Source organism: Dendrobates tinctorius, unplaced genomic scaffold, assembly GCF_039654945.1.
Source record: "Dendrobates tinctorius isolate UK_male_01 unplaced genomic scaffold, ASM3965494v1 ptg000046l, whole genome shotgun sequence".
NCBI lineage: Eukaryota > Metazoa > Chordata > Amphibia > Anura > Dendrobatidae > Dendrobates > Dendrobates tinctorius.
In genome coordinates, this window is record NW_027361714.1 from 82,107,603 (window position 1) to 82,133,897 (window position 26,295).

Sequence of the window (26,295 nt, forward strand, 5' to 3'; positions counted from 1 at the left end):
CTTATTTGATTGTTTTCAATGTTGGGACAGCAATTTTTGGGGAGCACTATACTCTGGAGAATGATAGCTGGGGCCCACCATACACTGGAACATTCCAAAGGTGGACATCAGACACTGGAGCAGCATTTACAGGGCCTATTATACACTAGAGCAGTAGAAATGGGGCCCATTATGTTTGGAGCATTATTTGGGCCCAAAAGACAGTGGAGCTTCATCCATGGGGACCAACATATACTGTAGCATTATGTGGAGCGCATCATATACTGTTTCAAACATTATATGGGACCAATGATTCTGTATGGAGAAATAGATGGGCCTCGTCATGAGATGTAAAAAGCTAAGTATTTTTCATTGTACTATACCGCTATTTCTCAGCCGTATCGGAGCATGATGAGTTGTGGTATGTGTTAAAGGGGCGCTCTTTCACCCAGGGCACATGAAAACCTGGAGCCAGCCCTACCCCCCCACAACTTTAGCCAAATAACCCCCATTTTTCAGTGCGTAACTTGTATTATGAAGTTAATTAAGGTTGACCAGCTTAAGTAAGAAGAATTGATGCTTTTGGCATTCAAATGAGCACTGTAGGTGTGTTTCCTGTCCTCCTCTCACTGCCGACTTTTATTCCCCATTGACTTACATTGGGTTTCGTGTTTCGGGACGACCCCGACTTTTCCCTATAATCGGCCGATCTTGCTCGATCCGACTTTTGGAAAAGTCGGGTTTCACGAAACGAAACTCGACCATAAAAAACCAAAAGTCGCTCAACTCTAGTAATAAGCTGTGTTTTTTCTGCGGAGATGCCTCGCATATTATTTCTGTTTGTCCTAAACGAGAGAAACGCTTTGCACACACGTTTTCTGTTGGTGGTGTTCAACCTAAGTTTCTTCTGGCAATTACTCTGATCTGCTCCCTGTCCACATTTTCCGGCAAGGCTTTTGTGGATTCGGGAGCAGCGCTAAACCTAATGGACTTGGATTTTGCTAAACGTTGTGGATTTCTGATGACACCTCTGCAGACGCCTATCCCTTTGAGGGGGATTGATGCTACTCCTTTGGCTAAAAATAAACCTCAGTTTTGGACCCAGGTGGTCATGCGGGTCGCCCCAGACCATCAAGAAAATTGCAGATTTTTGGTGTTACATGGTCTGCATGATGCCGTTGTTCTGGGGTTTCCCTGGTTGCAAATTCATAATCCAGTCTTGGATTGGAAATCTGTGTCTGTGGTGAGTTGGGGTTGTCGGTGTGCCTGTAGTGAGGCTCCGTTTTTTTCCACCTCTCCTCAGTCGCATGATGTTCCTGACTATTTGGCGAACTTTTATGATGTATTTAGTGAGAATGAGTCTGCGTCCTTGCCTCCTCATAGGAGTTATGACTGTTCAATTGAACTGAGCCTGGGGTGTAAATTTCCCAAGGGTCGGCTCTTCAATTTATCTGTACCCGAGCACAAGGCTATGCGGTCCTATATTAAGGAGGCGTTGGAGAAGGGTCATATTAGACCATCCTCTTCACCCTTAGGTGCCGTTTTTTTTTTTGTAGCCAAAAAGGATGGTTCTTTAAGGCCTTGTATTGATTATCGTGCCCTCAACAAAATTACTATTAAATATCAGTATCCGTTACCCCTGATTTCGGATCTATTCTCTAGAGTTAGAGGTGTTTGCTGGTTTACCAAGGGGGGCGTATAATCTTATCCGCATTAAGCAGGGGGATGAATGGAAGACGGCGTTTAATACTCCGGAGGGACATTTTGAGTACCTGGTGATGCCTTTTGGGCTCACTAATGCCCCTTCTGTCTTCCAGTGCTTCATGAACGATATTTTCCGAGACTTTGTCGATAAATTTTTGATTATCTATCTGGATGATATTTTGATCTTCTCCAAGGATTGGGATTCTCATGTGGAACATATTCGGACTGTGTTCCAGATCTTGAGGGAGAATTCCCTGTATGTCAAAGGATCGAAATGCCATTTTGGAGTACAGAGGATTTCATTTTTGGGATTTATTTTGTCTCCATTAACTATTGAAATGGACCCGGCCAAGGTACAGGCCATTTATGATTGGGTTCAGCCCGCTTCTTTGAAGGCCCTCCAGAAGTTTTTGGGTTTTGCTAATTTTTATCGGAAATTTATAGCAAAATTTTCTAGTATTGCCAAGCCATTGACTGATCTGACTGAGAAGGGTGCTGATGTGTTGAATTGGTCTCCGGAGGCTGTTGCTTCCTTTCAGGAGCTGAAGCGAAGATTTACCTCCGCCCCGGTTTTGCGGCAACCTGATGTCTCACTCCCGTTCCAGGTAGAGGTGGATGCTTCTGAGATTGGTACAGGAGCTGTTTTGTCCCAAAAGGATCCTGTAACATCTAAAATGAATCCCTGTGCTTTCTTTTCCCGAAAGTTCTCTCCATCTGAACGTAACTATGATGTGGGGAATCGGGAACTGTTGGCCATGAAATGGGCATTTGAGGAGTGGAGACATTGGTTGGAGGGAGCTAAACATCAAGTTGTGGTCCTCACTGACCACAAGAATTTGATTTACCTAGAGTCGGCTAAACGCTTGAACCCTAGACAGGCTAGGTGGGCCTTGTTTTTTACACATTTTGATTTTGTGGTCTCTTTTCTTCCTGGAACTAAGAATGTCAAGGCAGACGCCCTCTCTAGGAGCTTCTTTGCTGATTCTCCTGTGGTGACCAAGCCTGCTACCATCTTAGGCGAAGGGGTAGTTCTTTCTGCCATCTCGCCTGATTTGAGACTTGCTCTGCAAGAGTTCCAGGAGGACAAACCTGAGCGTTGTCCCAGTGGAAAGTTGTATGTTCCTGACCAGTGGAAGAAGAGAGTGATATCTGAAGTTCATTGCTCTGCATTGGCTGGTCATCCAGGTATTTTTGGTACTAGAGATCTGGTGAGTCGCTCTTTTTGGTGGCCCACCTTGTCTCATGATTTCAGGAATTTTGTGCAGTCCTGTGGGACTTGCTCCCGGTCTAAATCTTGTTCTCGCTCTAGTGGGTTGTTGATGCCTTTGCCGGTCCCCAGGAGGCCATGGACCCATATTTCAATGGATTTCATCTCTGATATGCCGGTCTCTCAAAGAATGACTGTTATTTGGGTGATTTGTGATAGGTTCTCTAAGATGGTTCATCTTGTACCACTCCCTAAGTTGCCGTCTTCCTCTGAGTTGGTGCCCCTGTTTTTGCAACAGGTGGTTCGCTTGCACGGGATTCCTGAGAACATTGTATCTGACAGAGGAGTTCAGTTTGTGTCTAGATTTTGGCGGACTTTCTGTTCCAAGCTGGGAATTCAGTTGTCCTTCTCCTCTGCTTTTCACCCTCAGACCAATGGGCAGACAGAGAGAACAAACCAGACCTTGGAGTCATATTTGAGATGTTTTTTTTCCGCTGATCAGGATGATTGGGTTTCATTTTTGCCCTTGGCCGAATTTGCTTTAAATAATAGAGCTAGTTCTGCCACTTTGATGTCTCCTTTTTTTTGTAACTTTGGGTTTCATCCTCGATTTTCTTCAGGGCAGGTGGAGCCTTCTGCCTGCCCAGGTGTTGACACTGTGGTGGAGAGAATGCACCAAATCTGGGACCAAGTGGTGGATAAGTTATCTCTCTCCCAGAAAAAGGCCCAGCGGTTTTCCAATCGACATAGGACCATTGGTCCCCAGTTTAAGGTTGGTGATATGGTGTGGTTATCATCAAAAAATATTGCTATGAAGGTGGTTTCTCCTAAGTTTAAGCCTAGATTTATTGGACCTTACAAGATTTTTGAGATTATTAATCCGGTCTCTTTTCGTTTGGCTCTCCTGGTCACATTTAAAATCCATAATGTGTTCCATAAGTCCTTGTTGAAGAGGTTTGTTGAACCAGTTGTTCCTGGGGTGGCACCTCCGGACCCTGTATTGGTTGAAGGTAACATGGAATATGAGGTAGAGAAAATACTGGATTCCTGTCTGGCTAGACGGAGACTCCAGTATTTGGTTAAGTGGAAGGGTTATGGTCAGGAGGATAATTCCTGGGTCTCTGCCTCTGATATTCATGCCAAAAGATTGGTGCGTGCCTTTCATCAGGCTCACCCTGATCGCCCTGGTGGCGTGGTTGAGGGTTCGGTGACCCCTCCTCAAGGGGGAGGTACTGTTGTGAGTTCATTTTCCCCTTCGTCACTGAGGTCTGGTGAACTCCCTATTCTGGTAAAGGAAGGTAATGAGCCTGATTATCAGGCACCTGAGTCTAATGATGATGACTGGCTGAGTGGAGTCACGGACTGGATATAAGGCTGCCGACGCCCTTCTGCCCTGCGGGTGATTTCTCTGTGGACTTCTAGGAAACCAGTCTGATTCCTGCTCCTCTAAAGCTAAGTTTTCTGCTTTGCCTTTTAGCATTTGTGTTTTGTTTTTGTTTGCCTTGCTTTTCTGGATTCTGCCATTCTCTGCTGGGGTGAGCTGAATCTCCTTTTGCCAGTTGCTCTGTCTTCAGAATATTCCTGAGTACTGACATAGCTTTTTGAAGCCTAGCGTCTTCAGGGCCTTTTTCACTGTCAGTCTGTTGGCTCTTATTTTCATAGGGTTTTTCACGGATTGCAGACAGCAGCCTTCCTGTCCTTTCCTATCTAGTTAGCTTGGGCCCCGTCTTTGCTCAGTCTATCTTTCTGTCTGTGTTGTGTTCTTTCTTCTTGCTTCACTGTCATTATATGTGGGGGGCTTCCTTTTGCTTTGGGGTCTGCTCTGGGGCAGTTTAGATTTCCCTTTCTGTCTTTAGGCTATTTAATTCTCCGGCTGTGATCGAGGGGTCTAGGGCATCGTAGGAACCCCCCACGGCTACTGCTAGTTGTGTTGATAGGTTCAGGGGTCTGCAATCCGATAGCTGCCAACCTCTCTGGTTTTCTGGACTTAGCTAGCATTTCTGTTTTTGCCTCCTACGGTGACTCAATCATAACAGGTTCCCCCCCACATATCAGGTATCAGCGTACTCAGGACAAATTGCGCAATAACTTTTGCAGTCCAATTTCTCCTGTTACCCTTGGTAAAATAAAAAAAATTGAACCTGAATATTTTTTTTGTGAAAAAAAGTTAAATGTTCATTTTTTTTAAATATTCAAAAATTTCCTGTGAAGCACCTGAAGGGTTAATAAACTTCTTGAATGTGGTTTTGAGCACCTTAAGGGGTGCAGTTTTTAGAATGCTGTCATTTTTGGGTATTTTCTATCATATAGACCCCTCAAAGTGGCTTCAACTGTGATGTGGTCTGTGAAAATAAAATGGTGTTGCAAAAATGAGAAATCGCTGGTCAACTTTTAACCCTTATAACCTTCTAACAAAAAAAAATTGGTTCCAAAATTGTGCTGATGTAATGTAAACATGTGGGAAATGTTACTTAAGTTTTTTGTGTGCCGTATCTCTGTGATTTAAGGGCATAAAAATTCAAAGTTGTAAAATTGCGAAATTTTCTAAATTTTTGCCAAATTTCTGTTTTTTTTTCACAAATAAACACAAGTTACATGAATTAAATTTTACCACTAACATGAAGTACAATATGTCACGAGAAAACAATGTCAGAATCACCGGGATCCATGCAAGCGTTTCAGAGTTATTACCTCATAAAGGGACAGTGGTCAGAATTGTAAAAATTGGCCCTGTCATGAACTTGCAAACCACCCTTGGGGGTTAAGGGGTTAAAGGCACAGTCCACGGGCAGAGTCCACTGAGCCAACGGTCAATGAGCACCCCGGGCCCCTTGTATATAAATATACGGGACTGACACAGCTTTTCCCACAGTTTACCTTTTTCTCTCTCCTGCCACGGTAGTCCAGGCGTATTAGGGTCCAAGAATGCAACTGTAGTCCAACAGGGAATAACTTTTTAATGAGCAGGGATGAAATAGAAAGAAAAGAGTAGAACACTGGCTTCCTGCTCTCTCCCTGACAGTCTCCACAGCTGCACCCATAGCAGCTGCAGCAGCCGAAGATTCACAGTAGTCCACTCTCTGGGATCTGGCCGCTTAAAGCCCCTTTAGTGGGGGGCCCTTCTAGAGTCCTGGGGCCCATGTTGAATTCATTTAATCCTTAAGTCCTTGGATCGAGGGCAATAGATCTGTCCCCTCCGGAAGTCTGGCAACGCCCCGTCCATATTATTTGTCTGACCTGGGCCAACGTGTCCAAGCTACTAACTGGGGACAGCAATTTCCTGACGCCTTTCTGCTGCTGCTGGCACAGTCCCCCAAATTAACTGTTCACTATCCCTAACTATACACAGCCTTTAAAGGGGAACATTCACAATACAATATAAGGCATAACAAATACAGCACATGCATAATACACACAGAGAAGGAGAGTGCGCAACTGAGGGGACCTGTCACCTCCTTTCATATTAATGTAAAAAAGTAGATTAAAAAGTGATGAATTCCATGGCTAATATCATGCAAGAAAATCCATCGGAGGTTTAAATCTGATGCAGGGAGGGATGTACATCAAAAAGAGGACATGAAGTAATGCGTTTTGAATGTAACACAGGTGTTCTTTGTCAAAACTTTAACAGCCCATTGGTGCACCGCGATCACGTGACAGAGACACTGATGGGCGAGATCAATGACCCACTTCCTGTCTGCATGTGTAAATGCTGCAGTCAGTGATTGATAGCGGCATTTAACTGGTTAACAGCTGTTATAAACTGTTATAAACACTTGATGGCTGATTAACCCATTAGCGTCCAATGATGGACAGAGTCCATCATTGGACACCTCCCCCTGTTTGGTGCAGGTTCTGGCAATGAGCCCGTACCTTTTCCAGCACACGACAGCTGATCTGATCAGCTGACATGTGCCCGGGACAGCGACGGGTGGAATCACGATTCACCAGCGACTGTTAACATGTTTAATGCCACTGTCCAATGCTGATAGCGGCATTTAATATGCAAGCAGGAAGCGATGCATTACCTCCCATCCCATCAGCAGGAGACCCCTGTGGTTGTCATTGCTTCATCACTGTGAGCGCCGCCTGGTGGTCGGCGCTCATAGCAAGTGAGCATATCTGCTACATAGAGCAGGGCTGTAGCAGAGGCAGTTGGACAAGTGCAGCTTCTAGTTTCCCATGGAGACTATTGAAGCAGGTAAAAAGTAAAAACCAAATAAATGTTTTTAAAAAAAATACAAAAAATATAAAAATTTCAAATCACCTCCCTTTTGCCCCATTCAAAATAAAACAATAAAAAAATCAAATAATCAAATATACACGTTTGCTATCGCCGCATTCAGAATCGCCTGTTCTATCAATATATAAAAAGAATTAATCCAATTGGTTAACGGCGTAGTGAGAAATAAAATCAAAATGCCAGAATTACGTTTTTTGGTCGCTGCAACATTGCAATAAAATGCAATAACGGGCCATCAGAAGATCGTATCTACACCAAAATGGTATCAATAAAAAATGTCAGATCGGAATGCAAAAAATAAGCCCTCACCCATCCCCAGATCCTAAAAAATGGAGAAGCTACGGGTCGCGGAAAATGGCAACTTTTTTATTTTTTTTACAAACTTTGGAATTTTTTTTTACCACTCAAATAAAAAAGAACATAGACATGTTTGCTGTCTATGAACTTGCAAAATGATGTGCAGAATCATAATGGCAGGTCAGTTTTAGCATTTAGTGAACCTAGTAAAAAAGCCAAACAAGTGGGATTGCACTTTTTTTTGCAATTTCACAGCACTTGGATTTTTTTTTTTCCCCTTTTCTATTACACAACATGGTAAAACCAATGGTGTTGTTTAAAATTATAACTCATCCCGCAAAAAACAAGCCCTGACACGGTCATTTTGACCAAAAAATAAAAAAGTTATGGCTCTGGGAAGAAGGGGAGCAAAAAATGAAACTGCAATACCAAAAGTACCTCTGGTCATTAAGGGGTTAATTCAGTCATCATGTGTGGGGAAAGATGCAGATTCAGCGTGTGAGCCCGCATCAAAGCATCAAAAGTAAATATACGTTATTGGTCGTCAAGGGGTTTATTGAACTAATAGCTTTTTTATATATTATTTTTCCACTTTTATCAGTGATTGTCTATTGTGATTCAGGAAGGGTGTGCATTCTATGTTAATAAGTTACTTGAGATATGTGTTGCTCTGAACGATGACCTTTTATGTACATTTTAATTCTATCAGCCTGTAACCTTACATGTTTAGTTAATGTATGTATATTTTTTTGGATTATACTATATTTTATACCATTTAATAAAGTTTATACATTCCAGGCTAAAAAAATCTAAGTATTTACAAGCAATACAAAACATAATAACATTTATTATTCAATGTAAAAACACCTCAGTAGGTATCTAGATTAAATGAATGATTTTTTTTACATAGTTATAAGCAAAATGTTCACTAACATAAAGAAAAGATCTGCTTAATGGGAGACAGTCAAGTAAATTAGTTTTGCCTTAATTAGACTACTTTACCTTGGCAACTGTAACAAATCCTCTTTCTATTGACATGTGCCTAATGAGGCATAGCAGACCATTCACACACGCATTTCACCATGACATCCACAGATCATGTTTCACTGGTTTGGTGTGCAGGCACACGTTTGAGCTTCGGTTATACTTTGGGATAAATGGGGAGACTTTCTTCCACGACTCTGAATAATAGGCAATATACTGGGCCGGACTGGGACTGAATCTCAGCCATGGCACACAAGCCAAAGCAGCCTACATTCAAATCAATTAAATAGGAGTGTATCTTCTATTCAGCCTTTTCTGGACAGTTTGTGGGTGAGAACACTAAGGGAGTTAAAAAGGTAAAAAATTACAATATACAGCATGTCCCTCCTTGTCTATAAAAGTTGGGAGATAAGGCATTCTATGACTGCGCATATGCCCTGTGACCCTGCTGACATTTTTGGTTTTGAAAAGAAAAAAATTGCACCATGCTGCAAGTGGCTCCCAAAATCGGATCACGCACACCTATACAAGTGTATGGGTGTGTGTGACACATCGGACTACAGTCTGATTTAAGCGGACACAGAGAGTGGAGAAGATGGAAAAATGTATATTCTCCGTCTCCTCCACACCTGTGATACTGTTATCTCATGCGAGAGAATCAGATCACAGTAACCTGACACTGATCAAACTCGGATCAGAGTGTGATCAATGTCATTACCATAATCGATCCGATTCTCTGGCATCATCAATCATGTGAACGAGCTTTTAATGATATCACCACATAAATAAAAAATTAAAGTCATTGTCCATCTACTAAAAATGGCCAGTCCTCCAGTACTCCTATCCTTAGGATAGGTCATCATGCTTGATCGGTGTTGGTGCGACAACTGGCACCACCGCAAGTCAGCAGTTCTCAGTCCTGGAGAGAACTGCTCAGTTAGAGAACTGCACAGCACCACTCAATCTACTGTATAGTGGCCACAATTGGGTTGTGCACATCCGCCCCTTTATTTGAATAGGTACCAAATGTGCAGTACCTGGCCACTATACAGTAGGTGGAGCTGTGCTGTACCTGAGCAGTGTCATGATACCAGTGCTGGGTGACGGCACTTCTGGGGTTAATGTTTTGATGTCAGTGCAGACTCTTACCTGCACACCTGGGACCTATTATGGTGGCCTCTCATTGGTTCTGGGAAAGCTTCTTATAGCCTCAGGAAGCTCCCATCCCCCATCAGTTATACTTTCGCCCTTGGCATAGTGTGGTGACCCCTGAGTGTGTTTGTGCTGTGTTCTGGTTGCTTGATTCTCTGTGTATGACTCGGTCTGTTCTCTGGATATTGCTTTGGATTCTGCTTGGTACCTTCTATGTCTGTTTGGTTTTGACTTCTGCTTGGCCCTGACTATCCGTTCTGTCTGATCCCTGGTACTTTACTGATATCTCTGTGTATGACCTCCGTTTTGCCTGACTCTGGAGTATTTCTGTATAGTGTCCTGCCATCTCTGAAAGCAGGACGCTAAGCCCCGCCCCTTGCAGTCACACGACCGTAGGTCCTGTGACTGCTTGCTAAACTTCAGCGTCCACAGGTCCTGTGTATCTGTACTTTCCTGCTGTATCTGACCCCGGGCCCCCTACAGTGCGGGTGAGTCCCTGCTCAGCGGAGGCTGCACGCCAGCGCTGACAGGATCCTGACAAGCAGTTCCCGCCGTCACCGAGTACAGCTGATCTGCGGTGGCGCCAGGTGTCACAACCACACAGATCAGACATTCATCACCTATCCTAAGGAAAGGTCATCAATGTTAAAGCAGTGGACACCTCCTTAAATTTATTAAATTTGTCCCTGGGTTGAGCTAGACACTAACTCACCCAGTGACCCAGAATGCTGCAGATTGGGGCATTAACGACAACACAGCAAAGCCAACTGCTGGTCTGGAGCTAATTACGTGGCTGTCAGGGGTGTACATAGATCGCTGGCAAAAATTAAGAGACCACTGCACAGTTTTATAAAAATCAGCTTCTCTACATGTCTGACAGCCATTCCATTCCAGTGTCAGTTGAATTCCAACCAGAGTACACCTCATTCTACTTAATGTGCTTATGATTAGGTGATCACCTGAACCAAATCTTATTTAACAAAGGAAAGTATAAAAAACGCTGCTGTGATGTTCACAATCCTCTTGCAATAGGATAAGCTGGATGGCAAAACAAGTGCTAGTAATATCCCAAAAGTAATAAGAATGAAAAAATAACTTTTAACCATCTCAAAGAAGTTGAAAAGAAAAGTCTTGAGTGAGGAAAAGAAGAGCTCAATTCTAGCTTTACTAGCAGAGGGATACAGTGAGTGTAATGTTGCCCCCATCCTTAAAATTTGTAAGACGGCAGTCAATTACAACAAGGTCAAGTAGCAGACATTGGGGACAACAAAGCTACAGACCGGCAGAGGGCGAAAACGACTCTCCACTGACCGGGATGACCGTCATCTTATTTGAATGTCACTCTGCAACCGCAGGATGACATCAAGTGACCTACAAAAGGAATGTCAAATGGCAGCTGGGGTGAAATGCTTAGCAAGAACAATTCACAACAGGCTCCTAGAGGCAGGACTCAAGTCATATAAAGCTAGAAAAAAGCCTTTCATCAATGAAACGCAAAAGAGAGCCAGGCTGAAGTTTGCCAAAGACCATAAAGATTGGACTATAGAGGACTGGAGTAAGGTAATCTCTAATGAGTCTAATTTTCAACTTTGCTCAACACATGGTCATCTAATGGTTAGACGGAGACCTGGAGAGGCGTACAAGCCACAGTGTCTTGCACCCACTGTGAAATTTGGTGGAGGATCGGTGATGATCTGGGGATCCTTCAGCAAGGCTGGAATTGGGGAGGATAGTCTTTGCGAAGGATGTATAAATCAAGTCGCATACAAGGTTATCCTGGAAAAACAGTTGATTCCTTCTGCTCAGGCAATGTTCCCCAACTCTGATGACTGGTTTCTCCAGCAGGACAATGCGCCATGCCACACAGCTAGGTCAATCAATGTGTGGATGAAGGACCACCAACCACATTAAAATCCCTGTCATGGCCATCCCAATCTCCAGACCTGAACCCCATTGAAAACCTCTGGAATGTAATCAAGAGGAAGATGGATAGTCACAAGCCATCAAACAAAGAAGAACTGCTTAAATTTTGGTACCAGGAGTGGCATAAGATCATCCAAAAGCAGTGTAAAAGACTGGTGGAAAGCATGCCAAGCTGCTTGAAAGCTGTTATTAAAAATCATGGTTATTCCACAAAATATTGATTTCTGAACTGTTCCTGAGTTAAATCGTTAGTATTGTTGTTTCTAAATGATTATGAAGTTGTTTTCTTAGCATTATTTCAGGTCTACAAGCACTGCATTTTTTTGTTATTTTGACCATTTCTCATTTTCTGAAAATAAATACAAAATTTAGTGCTTGGAAATTCGAAGACATGTCAGTAGTTTATAGAATAAAAGAGCAATTTACATTTTACTCAAAAATATACCTATAAAGAGAATATTCAGACAAACTGAAGATTTTGCAGTGGTCTCTTAATTTTTGCCAGAGCTGTAGAAATCATGAGGCCCCAGAGCAAAAGTCCTAATAGCCCTGCACATAATATAATGGCCCCACACATATATCCCTGGACATATAATGGTATCATATAAAGTATAGCCCTGCAAATAATATAATGGTCCCACATATAGTCCTGCACAAAATATAATGGTCCCACATATAGTCCTGTACATAATATAATGGCCTCAAATATAGTCCTGCACATAATATAAAGGCCACACATACAATCCTGCACATAATATGATGGCCCCACATATAGTCCTGCACATAATATGATGGCCACACATATACCCCTGCACATAATATAATGGCCCCACATATAGTCCTGCACATAACATAATGGCCCCACATATAGTCCTGCGCATTATATAATGGCCTCACATATAGTCCTGCACATAATATAATGGCCTCACATATAGTCCTGCACATAATATAATGGCCACACATATACCCCTGCACATAATATAATGGCCTCACATATAGTCCTGCACATAATATAATGGCCTCACATATAGTCCTGCACATAATATAATGGCCCCACATATAGTCCTGCACATAATATAATGGCCTCACATATAGCCCTGCACATAATATAATGGCCCCACATATAGTCCTGCACATAATATAATGGCCCCACATATAGTCCTGCACATAATATGATGGCCCCACATATAGTCCTGCACGTAATATAATGGCCCCACATATAGTCCTGCACATAATATAATGGCCTAACATATAGCCCTGCACATAATATAATGGCCCCACATATAGTCCTGCACATAATATAATGGCCCCACATATAGTTCTGCGCATAATATGATGGCCCCACATAGTCATGCACATAATATAATGGCCCCACATACAGTATAGCCCTGCACTTAATATGATGGCCCCACATATAGCCTTGCACATAATATAATGGCCCCACATATAGTCCTGCACATAATATGATAGCCCCACATATAGTTCTGCACATAATATAATGGCCAACATATAGTCCTGCACATATTATGCACCATATACAGCATGATGGCTCATCATAACCAGGTTATGACAAAGGGGCACATTTGGCCCAGAAACGTGTAAACCGGTGTCTGGGACCTCTATTTTGCCATTTTTTCTATGGTCAGTTGTCTTTGCTTTTATATGAAGATTTTGTAATAAAGTTCAATGGAGTGCAACTTCTTGGTGCTGGATTTTTTACTACTTAATGTATCAGTTTATTGGATGCAGTATTTAGGATAGTCACAGTTTTCTATGCTGCAAATCTCGCCCAGCTGAGCTGTTGCTGTGTATAACCCTGCCCATACCACTGCTTGCTTTGTACATTGTATAGTGACAGAGCTGCCAATCAGTGCTGGGTCAGGGTTGGACTACCCTGCACGTGCCATGCAGTCTTGTACTGATAATCTCCTACTGATAAAAAACTGGTTGCATTGAAGCATCAAAATTCAACTTAGTATTGCTACTTCCAATAGGTGGCAATAGAGTTCTAGTCGTCTTCCTCTCTGAAGAGACAAATTGCATAATTAGCATATTTCCCAGAGGAGCTTTAAGTCTCCTCATCTTGACATGCTTAGCATGTCATTCTCCGCAAGGAGAAATGATACTTCTTGGATATCGGTCAGACGCCTCACAGCCAAACCAGATCTCACACTCTGCACTGACGAGGGGCAGTACCTCAAAACACAGTGTCTGCAAATTGAGATTCTGGCTTGGCTTTTATCCTAAATCATGTAACAAGGCTCGTTAAAGGGTCGACATTGACTTTTAGGATTGCTACTTCTAATAGGTGGCACTAGAGTTCTAGTCCTCTTCCTCTCTGAAAAGACAATTTGCATAATCAACTTAGTTTGTGACACGTCACTGGAATCAGGGTCCTACTTTATGGTGTTCTCCGATTACATAGCAAAAACCCGCTGATACCTTTAATACAGTTGACAAAAGCCAAATGTTCATCAAATTCAACTAAGGCATTGGAAAAGACAATGGGAAGGAGGGCATAGGCAACCGGAATGCATGATCCATCCTGCTTCAAAAAGAGCTAATCTTTTCCTCTTGATCAAAATTGTGGATCCACTGGACCAAACCTATAGAAAAGAACTTTACGCATTAACATAAGCATTTATATTATTTCTTTATAAGCATCCATTCATTTTTTTAAATCCTTGACGTCTCCCACTGTGACTTGCCCCTGAAGTAGGGTATTCTGCATATTAATAGTTTTTATGGTAAAAAAGCCATGTTATACCGTTGGGGAGATTTTAACAGCAAAGTGTGTTGTGGCACAAAATCCTTTAAATGATTCCCAATCTCTGGTTTCTCGACTTGACAGATTGCCTTTATGGTGAACTATGTTCAAGAAACACATTTAAAATATACGTTTATCATTATCTTGGTGAGGCTCCTATAGAGCATTCAAAAAATACAGCTAGTACAGCTATAAAACCAGTTTTATGATGAAAATTTATACTCAGCCTAAAAGGAGGACATTTACACATGGCTATAATAAGATATTGAACACAGTAAATGATGGTGGACATGGCCGCCAAAGGGACAGTTCTTCCTTTTATCAACACTAACCCTGCCGTTCTGTATGTACTCGTAAGCCTTTATTTATTACGTGGTATCATATATGACATGTCATTTAAATTACTGTTATACTGTGTGGCAAAAGGGAGTTTTGGCCCCTTGAGGACCAGGTTCTGCACTAAACTGCAACACCTACAGCTATTCTATTGCATCTAGGGAACAATCGCTGGAAGATTTCCTACAGGCTGAAATACGGTATACACGGAATTCCAAATTATTATGCAAGTTGGATTAAAGTGTCGTAAAGATGTCATTCTTTGTTTTTCAAATACGTGTATGGATGGCATTGCGTCTCAGGGCTCTTTGGCTCACTAAAGTTAATCCCAAACTCCTGTAATAATTAGTTTACCGGTTGTGCCAAATTAAAGGAAAACTACTTAAGAAAGACGTTACACATTATTAAGCAGGCCACAAGTTTCAGGAAATATGGGAAAGAAAAAGGATCTCTGCTGAAGAAAAGTGTCAAATAGCGCAATGTCTTGGACAAAGTATGAAAATACACAAAAAACAACAACGGAGGCAGCTATTCAAGCCGACATCCAAAAAGGAGAAGAGAACCATAAATATGACAAACAATTTTGTTTATTGAACAGTAAAAATATTTAAAAGAGCTACCAATTATTTTCATTCAAACATTTATCCCTAGGGGGCAGCATCAACTATGGCATGTATAAATTTACAATATAGTCTTTATATGATGATATCGCTCAATAAACATAAGAGCACAATATTATAAGCACACCCATTAAGGCAATAATAAATGTGTAATAAGAGAATGGCAAAAAGGAATCCAATTAAACCGAGTCACAATCATGCATACTCACTATGTACCTTAATGTCGTAAACCTCCAGTTATCTTAACCCATGCCTAATGGATAAGTGCTATGCGCATGAATATACCCAAATATAATGGTGTACTTACTTAAAATATAAGCAAAAATATGTGCCGTTTGTGATGCTGTCCCCGCGCCCCGACGCGCGTTTCGCCCACTTGCTTCTTCCGGGGGCACATATTTTTGCTTATATTTTAAGTAAGTACACCATTATATTTGGGTATATTCATGCGCATAGCACTTATCCATTAGGCATGGGTTAAGATAACTGGAGGTTTATGACATTAAGGTACATAGTGAGTATGCATGATTGTGACTCGGTTTAATTGGATTCCTTTTTGCCATTCTCTTATTACACATTTATTATTGCCTTAATGGGTGTGCTTATAATATTGTGCTCTTATGTTTATTGAGCGATATCATCATATAAAGACTATATTGTAAATTTATACATGCCATAGTTGATGCTGCCCCCTAGGGGTAAATGTTTGAATGAAAATAATTGGTAGCTCTTTTAAATATTTTTACTGTTCAATAAACAAAATTGTTTGTCATATTTATGGTTCTCTTCTCCTTTTTGGATATCGGCTTGAATAGCTGCCTCCGTTGTTGTTTTTTGTGCAATTGTATGGAAGTGCCATTTTTTCAATATTGTGGACATTTAGTGGATTAATAAAGTATGAAAATAATAGATATTTCATAAAAAATGAATAGCGTCCTCTACTACTAGGACAACCCCTTCTAATAGCCAATGCTTGGCCCCGATAAAATAGGAAACCTCTACTCGTCTCCAATGCAGGCACCGTTCCCGCGGTGTCGGCACTCGCAGTGCTGGGGCTCTCATGTTGTTCCTTGACACGCGATGCCTGGTGCCCAATCAGCAATGGCATCACTGTTCCTGCCTGCAGACAAATTGAACATAATGAGGAAATTGGAGATAAGATGTAGCCTGGACTTCCTCTTCATGTTTAATTTGTCTGAAGGCGGGAACCATTTAGGAAAATCAGAGAAACCACATTTGCATAATAATATGGAATGCGGTGTAGTAATGTTTCCTTATGGGAAAATCGGGTGATAAAAGTATATCATGCTGCTGTGTGAATGTGAGGCGTTCCAACAAGATGGAGCTCTCTAATGTTCACCATCAATGTTTCTTTTCAGAAAGCAAATTTTAGAAGAGTGCTCCACCCATTTTTTATAATATGCAGCAAGTAGAGACACCATTGCTAGATGAAATACTATTTGGCCCCACATACATTTTTAAGTAGCTGTCGGCTGAACAATGGTTTGGCCAATCATTTGACCACCAGCTATCTCACACGACCCTCCCACACACAGGAGTGCTTGCTTTGCCAAGTGCATGTGCACTCTCTATAACTGAGCCGCTGCCAGACTCCCAAACACAATATGAACCCTTTGATATTGGCGGATTCAGTTTACATTAGTCTAATGTATACGGGGCCTCTAGTCTTTATAGAAGCTGTGAAAATGTTGGCTTTGCTTAAGTATGGTTTTGTTTCTCCTTTTTTTTCAACCTTGCCTTGTTTATTGTTTCAAGGCATTTCAAATACTAAATGATGCAACTTTCCACGTGTCTCTTACAGCTTACTAACTACAGTGGCATGTAAATGTTTTGGCAACCCTGGTCTAAATGACTGTTATTGTAAACAATTAGGCAAGTTGAAGACAAAATGATCTCTAAAAGGCCTAAAGGTAAAGATCACACATTTATTTTATATTTAAGACAAATATATATTGTCATTTATTTATTTTTTTTCATTTTAAAAATAACAAAAAGGTAAATGGGCGGCTGCAAAAGGTTGGGCACACTTGGAGATTTGTGTGCTCAGATAACTTTAACCAAGGTTTCAGACCTTTAATTAGCCTGTTAGGGTTATGACTTGTTCACTATCATTGTTAGGAGAGACCAGGCAATGAAAAATTCCCAGCTTTATAAAAACCCAGCCTCCTCTAACCTTGTGCCAAAAAACAGCAGCAGAGTTCTGCCTAGCACTCTTAAAATGGTGGAGGTGCACAAACAAGAGAAGGCTATAGGAAGATAGCAAAGTGCTTTCAAGTTGCCCTTTCCTCAGTTTGAAATTGAATTAATAAATGGCAGTTAACAGCAACCATGGAGGTCAAGATAAGGTCTGGTAGACTAAGCAAAATTTCAGTGAGAGCAGCTCAAAAGATTGCTAGAGTCAAATCAGAACCCCAGCTTGACTGCAAAAGACCTTCAGAAAGATTTAGCAGACTCTGGAGCTGTCGTACATTGTTTTACTATTTAGAGACATCTACACAAATATGTCCTTCATGGAATGGTCATCAGAAGAAAACCTATCCTGCGTCCTCACCTTAAAACTCAGCATTAGATGTATGCAAAAAGAACATCAAAGCAAGCCTGATGCATTGTAGAAACAAGTTCTGTGGACCGATGAGGTTAAAATAGAACTCTTTGGTCAGAATGAATAAAAATTATGTACAGAGAAAAAAGGGAACATAATTTCAGGAAAAAAACAACTCACCAACTATTAAGCATGGGGGTGGTTCAATAATGCTTTGGATTTAATGAAATTTTAACAAATTCTTGATGCTAACATAACACGATCTGTAAAAAGGTTGAAGTTGAAAAGAGGATTGCTTCTACAAATGGATAATGATCCTAAACATACGTCAAAATCTACAATAGACTACCTCAAAAGGTGTAAGCTGAAGGTTTTTTAATGGCCTTCACAATTCCCTGATCTGAACATCACTGAAAATCTGTGGCTAGACCTCAAAATAGCGGTGCATACAATACGACACAGGAATTTCACAGACCTGGAACAATGGTCCAAGGAAAAATGGATGAAAATTAGAGATGAGCGAATATGTTCAGGTTCCTGCTTATTCGGCAAGCAATAGTGCTTTGCAAATAAGCTGCAAAGGGAACCCGGCTTCCTGGATTGCAGCGGCTGAACAACAGATCGGCGCCGCAGCTGCATGTGTCGCGGCTGTGTCACAATTGCAGCACATGCATGGAGAGCCCAACACACAGGCTCTCCATGCATATGACTGTGACTATGACACAGCCATGACACATGCAGCTACGGCGCAGATCAGCTGTTCAGCCAGTGTGATCCAGGAAGCCGGACTTCCCTCTGCAGCTTATTTGGCAAGCGTTACAGATTGCTGAATAAGAGGGAACCTGAACATATTCGCTCATCTCTAATGAAAATCTCTCAAACAAGAAATGAAAGACTCTTGTCTGGCTATAAATAGCATTTACAAGTTGTGATACTTTCAAAAGAGGGTGCTACTAGGTACTATCCATGCAGGGTGCCCAAACTTTTTTGCATTGACCCATTCTCCTTTTTGTAATATTTAAAATGTAAAAGATGAAGATATATTTATTTTTTAGCCAAAAATACAAAGTACGTGTTTCATTTTTAAATTTAGGCCTTTTAGAAATCATTTAATCTTCAACTGGCTTATCTGTTCACAATAACAATAAGTTTGGACAGGAGTGCCCAAACTTTTATATGATACTGTATTTATATGTACACTTGGTTAGCCAAATAGCAAAAAGTAGAGTTCGACAGGAGGCAGTATGCTCACGTTGCCATATTAGTGTGTGGATGTTCATTCTAATACCTTCCAAATAACTTGGTGAGCCGAATTACATTTGAATAATGGGGCATGTTCTTTTTATCTTTCAGGTCTTTTTTTGTGAATGAATCAGTCTATACATAACGTGAGAGAGTACATTGCAGAGATGCAGTCTCCTAGAATACCTGGAAGAAAACGGGGGCGACCCCCACTTCATTCCAACCCCCTGAAAATGACTGTCCACAACTTATATTCGGGGAATGCGGGATCCATCCCAACTGTAAAAATTCCAAAGAAGAGAGGCAGAAAGCCTGGCTTTAAGGTATTTCTATGAACATCTCTTGCACACAATGATTTTGTATATTTTCCATACTGTACATTTTTAAATAACACTAGGGCATGGTCTCTTCATGATTGAAAGTATAAACAAAATAAGCAGAATCTTTACATTGTGGAAGCTCATGTTAGATTCGAAGTTTGGAAAAGTAGCCAGAGAAAGTCTGTATTAAGCAGAAGTAAGCCTCTAAGGACGGTGCCCACTATCTAGAACTAGCAGCCCTAGTATGTTCGCTGAGTCCGAAGCGATGCCTTCAATTGAACGTGGGTAAATCCGTATGTGTTCATTGAATCATGTGGATTTACCTCATCCAATACATTACCACTGGTGAAATTTCTCTTGCGGAGCCTAACGTCTCCGTAAGAGAAATTGACTTGCTGCAGTCTTGAGAGATGCGCCACATGTCAGTCTCCACAGGTGATCCGCAGGTGACTAGACACGCGTAGTGGACATGGGATTTCTAGAAACCCCATCCAATATGCTGTCACAACTGGCCACTGCAGGTTTGATGCTGCATAAACATGCAACGTCAAACCCACAGCAGCTCCTGATTGTGGACACATACCCTAAAGGGGTCATCGGGATATTAGACCCCTATCTAAAGGCATGTGTGTAACGGGTCTATAATGCTCATTAAATCCTTGCTTCACTCACTTGTTTGGAAATTGTAGAGAAATCCATCCTTGAAGTTTTAATTGCTACTGTGGGGGGCTAACACTGCACTTCTTTCTTTCCTGCTTCTTTCTCTAGTTCGCCACCTGGTGCCGGCCTCTGGACTCTGATGGACAGGTCCCTCTTTTCTCAATAATCTATCTCCCCTGCCCAAGATTCTTTTTAGGTGGGGTCGTACATTAGGGGGGTGGTTCATGTGCAGGTCAATAGTCTGTATCTCGCAAAGTCATCAGGAACTTTCTGGGCATGTACCACCCCCTCTGATGTGATCATGGTGCTTGCGCTGGATTTCTTTACAATTTCTAAAATACTACAAGCAAGGTATGGATTTAATAAGCATTAAAGCACCTTTACACACATGCCATTAGTTAGAGGTGAAATATTCTGACTACAGATTCCCTTTAAATGATAGACCTATTTACTGTATTACGGAATGAAAATGCAATTTCTTAGGGTAAGCTCATACATATCCAGCAATCCAATGTGATTTTCGTCCATCACAGTATAAAAACACTGGTGAGAAACTGATGCTAGAAGTGATTCTTTGGCTTTCTACTGGATCATTTTTGGCATCTAATATTTTAGTTGTAGTGCCAGACTGGTGCGTGAGCTAGATGAAACAAATGACTAAAGCGTTTCTTCATCTCGCTTGTTGACAGATTTAATACTGCTCCCTCTTTTTGTCTATGGAACACTAAAGTGAATAAAGGGCGTAAAGCATCTAGCTTTTGGTATCCACTTCTATGGATCCTCATCAAATGTTATTACATTTGTAGCTAATGCGCATGGCAACTGTTTTTTTTTTTAGAGCAAATAGGACATTGCTGCCACCAATCATATGAAAGCTAAGACATAGAAAAACAAGGGCTTGTAGGATTAAAACCAAAAAAATTATGTCCTGTAGTCAATAAACAGACATTCCAATCTAACAATTATTAGAATGAGGATGCAAACTGCCTCTTGAGAAAGCAGAGCAAGAGGACTTGAATTCTATGCCACCTATTAGAAGTAGCAATATCAACCTTTAAGGAGGCCAGATGACTTAGGATAAAAGCCAAACCAGAATCTCTATGTTCAAACACGTGTTTCGAGGTGTTGTCCCTCCTCAGTGCAAAGTATGAGATCTGTATGAGAGCTGTATTAGAGGCCTCTGACAGGGGTCTAAGGGATATGTCTCCCATTGTGACATGCCTGACTAGTTAGAGGGGAGAATAGCAGAGTGTATAGTGGGCAATACACCCTGCTACTCGCTCCCTCTCACATGTCTTTGGATATAATGGACTGAACAATAAGGGAAGATTTTTTGTACCATTTGGTAAGTGCAGTGTTGATTCATGCTAATAATTGTTGGAGTGTTTTTTATCTATATGTAAAATATTATTAGCACTAGGATCATTCTGTACAACTTTGGCTGAATAATTAAATGTTCATTTAGTCCTAGAAAAATCGGACATCACATAATTATAGGATCACAGCGAAAGGTATAACCGGCTACACAACCAAGCTGTTTTAAAGGGGCTGTCTCACTAAGACCATCCCAACTGATCATTGCTGGTCCAGCTGCTCTAACCTCCTGCTACAAAAGCCATCCATGATTAAGAGCGTCTCTGTCACTCTTGAAATGTGTCAGACAAATGTGCATATCTGAATTCTGTCTTACTACACTTTTTTTTTTTGATGAAGTAATAAAACAAATTTTTATCAACACTTAAAATGCTGAATTCTACTATTGCCTCCGTTTAATGCAGCTAAATCCTGCTGCTCCTGTTGTTCAAGTCTAATAGTAATTTGCATTGTTGCTAACCTGCCAAATTGATGTTACCAAGCAGGAGTGACAGATGTAAGGAAACATGATCGGAGTATTAGACTACACTGGTTTTGTTTGTAGTCTGCTACCATGGTGACACATAGGTATGAATAAGAGCTGTAGATGCAATTTATGATTTTCTTTAATCGAGGCTATTAGAATTTTGCTAATTTTTTCCGTCCTGCTTCCTGCCCGGCACTTCCTGTCTGACACAGCGCAGCTGAATGATGTCATCATTCAGCATGACTGTTTCAGAGAGAAAGCTGCCGGGATGTGCTGCGGGGAACGTGCAAAGGAGAGGTGAGTGGTGCTATGCGTGTGTGTCTGTCTGCCTGCGTGCGGTGCTGTGTGTGTGTATTGGAGATTGGCAATGATGTGGGTGATGTAGAGAGCAGTGATGTGGTGGTGGGGGAAAAGGCAATGTTGGTGGTGGTGGAAAAGATGATGGGGTGGTGGGGGAGGAAGCAATGATGGAGGTGTTGGATTGGGCAATGATGGGGGTGGTCGGGGAGAAAGCAATGATGGTTGTGGTGGAAAGGACAATGATGGTAGTGGTGGGGGAGGAGGCAATGATGGAGATGGTGGAAAGGGCAATGATAGGGGTGGTGGGTGAGAAGGCAATTATGAAGGTGGCGTGAGAACAATGATGGAGGTGGAGGGGGAGTGTACTATACCCTATGAGAGGGGCTGCATTATATCCTTCGAGGGGGCTGTGTTATACTTTATGAGGGAGCTACATTATTTTCTGTGGGGGGCTGCATTATATTCTGTGTGGCGACTGCATTATTCTCTCAGGGGGCTACATCATTCTATATGAGGGGGGCTGCATTATGCCCTATGATGGGGCTACAGTATGTTCTATGGGGGAACTGCCTTATGAGGGGGTTGCATTATACTCTGAGGGGGCTACATTATATTCTGTGGAAGGACTGTATTATACTATCTGAGGGAGGCTGCATTATACCATATGAGGCTGCATGATACCTTATGAGGGGGTTGTATTATATTTTGTGGGGTGCTGCATTATACCCTATGAGTGGGCTGCATTATACTCTATGAGGGGGCTGCATTATATTCCATGAGGGGGCTGCATTATATTCCATGAGGGGAGCTGCATTATATTCCATGAGGGAGGCTACATTATATTCTATGAGGGGGCTACCCCTCTATAATTCTATGATTCTACCCCAACCCTTGCTACATAATTAAGACGTGTACTATCTTATATTATACCCTGATATTAGCGCATTTTACCACACAATTGGTGGTCTTGTATTTATTTCTATGTAGCTACATAGTGGGCCCCAAGAATGATTTTCTTTGGTGGGCCAAAGGTGCTCCAGTCCGATGCTGAGTGCGTGCACAATAATCTCCGAAGAACATCCACAAAGAATTTTACCCCCACCTTAACCGAACATAGACCAGGGTTACATTGATTGTTTCAGTTCCACACATCTGTAATTAAGATATTGCAAATGCTGTGTGACGGCACACAGCATTACAAGGCAAGATTACAAGGCTGTAAAACAACATAATGTAATAATACAAGTAATGTGAAAGGAGAACAGTGTATATTACGGCATTATACTGAATGAGGCTGACCATCGAAAACAGATGGGGCGCAGTGGTGACAACAAGTATGGTAATTATACACGAGCACAGCAGTAAAATGAATCTGTTACATCAGCATGAAGAAATAAAGTCAGCAGACACAAGCTGTAAAACTGTAACAATATTTCATTAAAGCCAAGGAGAAGACAGGGTTTGGACCAGATGGCCATTAGCAGAGGAGGTCATACTTGCAGCACCATCTGCAACACTGCTTCATTACAATAAAAAAACATCCCTGTTATTAATGAAAATGCTTAGGTTCCAGCTCCTCACATCACAGTACGTACAGTATATACATAATGCCAACTGGAATGGGCATCTAAAATTCCAGAACAGAAGTGAGACAAGTTCTTTGTGCCCAAAATGCTAGTTTTAGAAGGTGCTCCCTGTTCTGGAAGATCACCATGTTAACTGTATTGTATTGGTTTCTCACAATGCCCAGTGTTCTTGTTTATACTGATTGGTAAAAATTTTACAGTAGAATGCTGTTTTTTTTTTTCTTTAACTACGCACATTTTATCCCCACTTTTAATGGCGCACTAAAAAACTTCCTAGTCTTCCAATCATTTGTTCTTGATTACAATACATGCAGTTTATAGATTTTCATATAATATTTTTTCTTCAGTAAATTTCAAAGCAGATGTATTAAAGGGAATCTGTCAGCAGGATTTCACCCTCCAAACTATATGCGCATGTACCATAGCTCTTCAAAAGACAAGTCCAGCAACAGCATAACATGCCCAGTCCGTTCCTCTTTTACTGAGAAATCAGCATTTGAACTGATATGCAATGAGGCTGAAGCCTCTGTCACTCCAGCTCTATTCTCTGTCTTCCTCTTGCTTTGCTTACAGCCTCTATGTGACTTCAGGAAAAGGAGCCATTAGTCAAGCAGGAGGAGACAGCACTGGGTAGGGAACAGAACTGGAGTGACAAAGGCTTCAGATCTACCTCTTTGCTTGCATATCAGTTCAAATGCTGATTTTTCAGTAATGCAGGAACAGATAAGCTATGTACAGGTATTGCTTAACTTGTCTTAGGAAAAGCTACATGTGGATATAAATAATTTGGGGTGAAATCCTGCTAACAGATGCCCTTTAAGTTCTGCAGTCCAGTCATGCACCATTTTACCACAGTTTTAAAATGAAAATATCTTATGGAAAAGTCCATTGTTCAGTTTATTAACAGTATAATTGCACTTACAGAAAACATCTTACATATAATAGAGACATGTCAGAAATTTTAATTCATGGTGTCTGAGTTCTGAGAGTCCCACCAATCACTAAAGAGGTGGAAACTCCACCTTCTTCTGAGACAAATTGGACTTTGTATGGAGTGTATTTTCAGTTTTGGAGGTCAATAGCTCTTGGCTGAACACTTCTGCCCCTGTATGTAAATAATTGGTGGGGACATTGATTGGATTCCCACAAATCAAAACTTCTAAAATGTCTTTATGACACATGAAGTAAAAAATGTCCACTGTGCACTGTAACTGTGTACCGTATAGTGCGCAAAAGTCACCGATTAAAGGAATATTGTTGAATTGCGTAATCAAAAATCTACAGCGTTCATCCAGTTGAAGAAATATCTAAATAAACTTTTCTTTCTCCTAAATCAATCTGAAATACTTTTACCTTTTGAGAAAATTTTAGCAAGCATGTGTAAGGGGAAGTAACTAATTAGGCACGTCTCCTCCGTCAAGGGTCCGGAACCATCGGGGCTGTCCCCTATATTGAGGGGTAGAAAGCTTGAGAATCCAGACCGCACTCTGTGTTTTGAGAAAAGGGGGCGTGGCTACGCGGACAGAGCTGCAGCGCACAAGTGACCAGATAGTTTGGGTGGGAACTTCTGGGCCGCGGGACGCCTGTGAGGTAAAATCAGCTGAGGCATTCTGGTCAGAGCAGAGCCTGGGATGGCAGAGCGCTTTGACAGGAGACCGTCGACTGAGTACCGCTCAGACACCGCTGTCTCAGCCGATATAACTGCCCTCGCTAAGACCGCTGACACAGCCGACTACGCTGCCATAGCCGCCCCCCACTGACACTACTGACCATGAGAGACAAGGTCTGTGAATGGGACTTAGGCGTGTGTCGATTCGGCACAGCGAACCGGGCTGCCCATTGTAAACTGTGTTTGGGCAGTGCTGCAAATCTCCATAGTGTTGGGACACTCACCGCTGAGGATAAAAACGTGTCCCTCTTCATCACCTCATCTCCTGGACCCCAGACCTGCATCAGGATCCCGAGGATTCGCTGCCATCGTCAGGACCACGGGAGGACACCGCCAACATCAAAAGATACTACATTTACCTCAGGATTGTGACAGACCCCCACTGCGACGCAATCTAGGCAGCACCAGTCACAGACAGAAGTTCAACCGTGACTGGCGCCTGAGTGATAAGTTATATTTTATTGTATTGTCGGCTTTACTTGTCCCTGTTCCTTAAGTTATCCCCATTAGCCTTTTGCTGTATTAGGGAATATTATCCCTCCATTTTCTCCCTGCGTGGAGCTTCTACTGTATAATAAACCTCTGTGTATAGTCCGTTACTGCATCCTACTTGCCTGCAGTCTCCTCACACATGCTTAGTAAACACTTTGTCAAAGGTTGAGACATTTATTTATTTTACTCACTTATATAGCTCCATCATTAATTTCGTTCATTAAAGAGAGTGAATTTAAGTAAGGGTTTCCTCATTCCTAAATACAAAGGTTTGTTGGTAAAAATATGGCAGGTTCAAATCTTATGAGACTCTTTTTAAACCTCGAAGCTTGTGGCCCATTGTTTCATTCTTTCCAGTGTTTGTTTATTTCAGGAAGATCTGCCATCAGTAATTTCTTCGCTCCCTTCTGC

The 26,295-nt window shown here is 41.7% G+C and overlaps 1 protein-coding gene across 10 annotated transcripts in view; it reads left to right on the forward strand.

Moving 5' to 3' along the window:
• The window catches only part of SCML4 (Scm polycomb group protein like 4), a 184,788-nt gene that overhangs the window by 97,994 nt on the left and 60,499 nt on the right, over positions 1-26,295 (forward strand). For 9 of the 10 annotated variants that reach the window (XM_073576066.1, XM_073576064.1, XM_073576071.1 and 6 more), the window contains exon 2: positions 19,129-19,340. In XM_073576066.1, coding sequence (XP_073432167.1) covers positions 19,143-19,340 — 198 coding nt within the window. In that variant the 5' untranslated portion in view covers positions 19,129-19,142. Of the gene's footprint in view, positions 1-17,034; positions 17,144-19,128; positions 19,341-26,295 lie in introns of those variants that run through there. The other variant, XM_073576070.1, reaches the window with a different exon arrangement.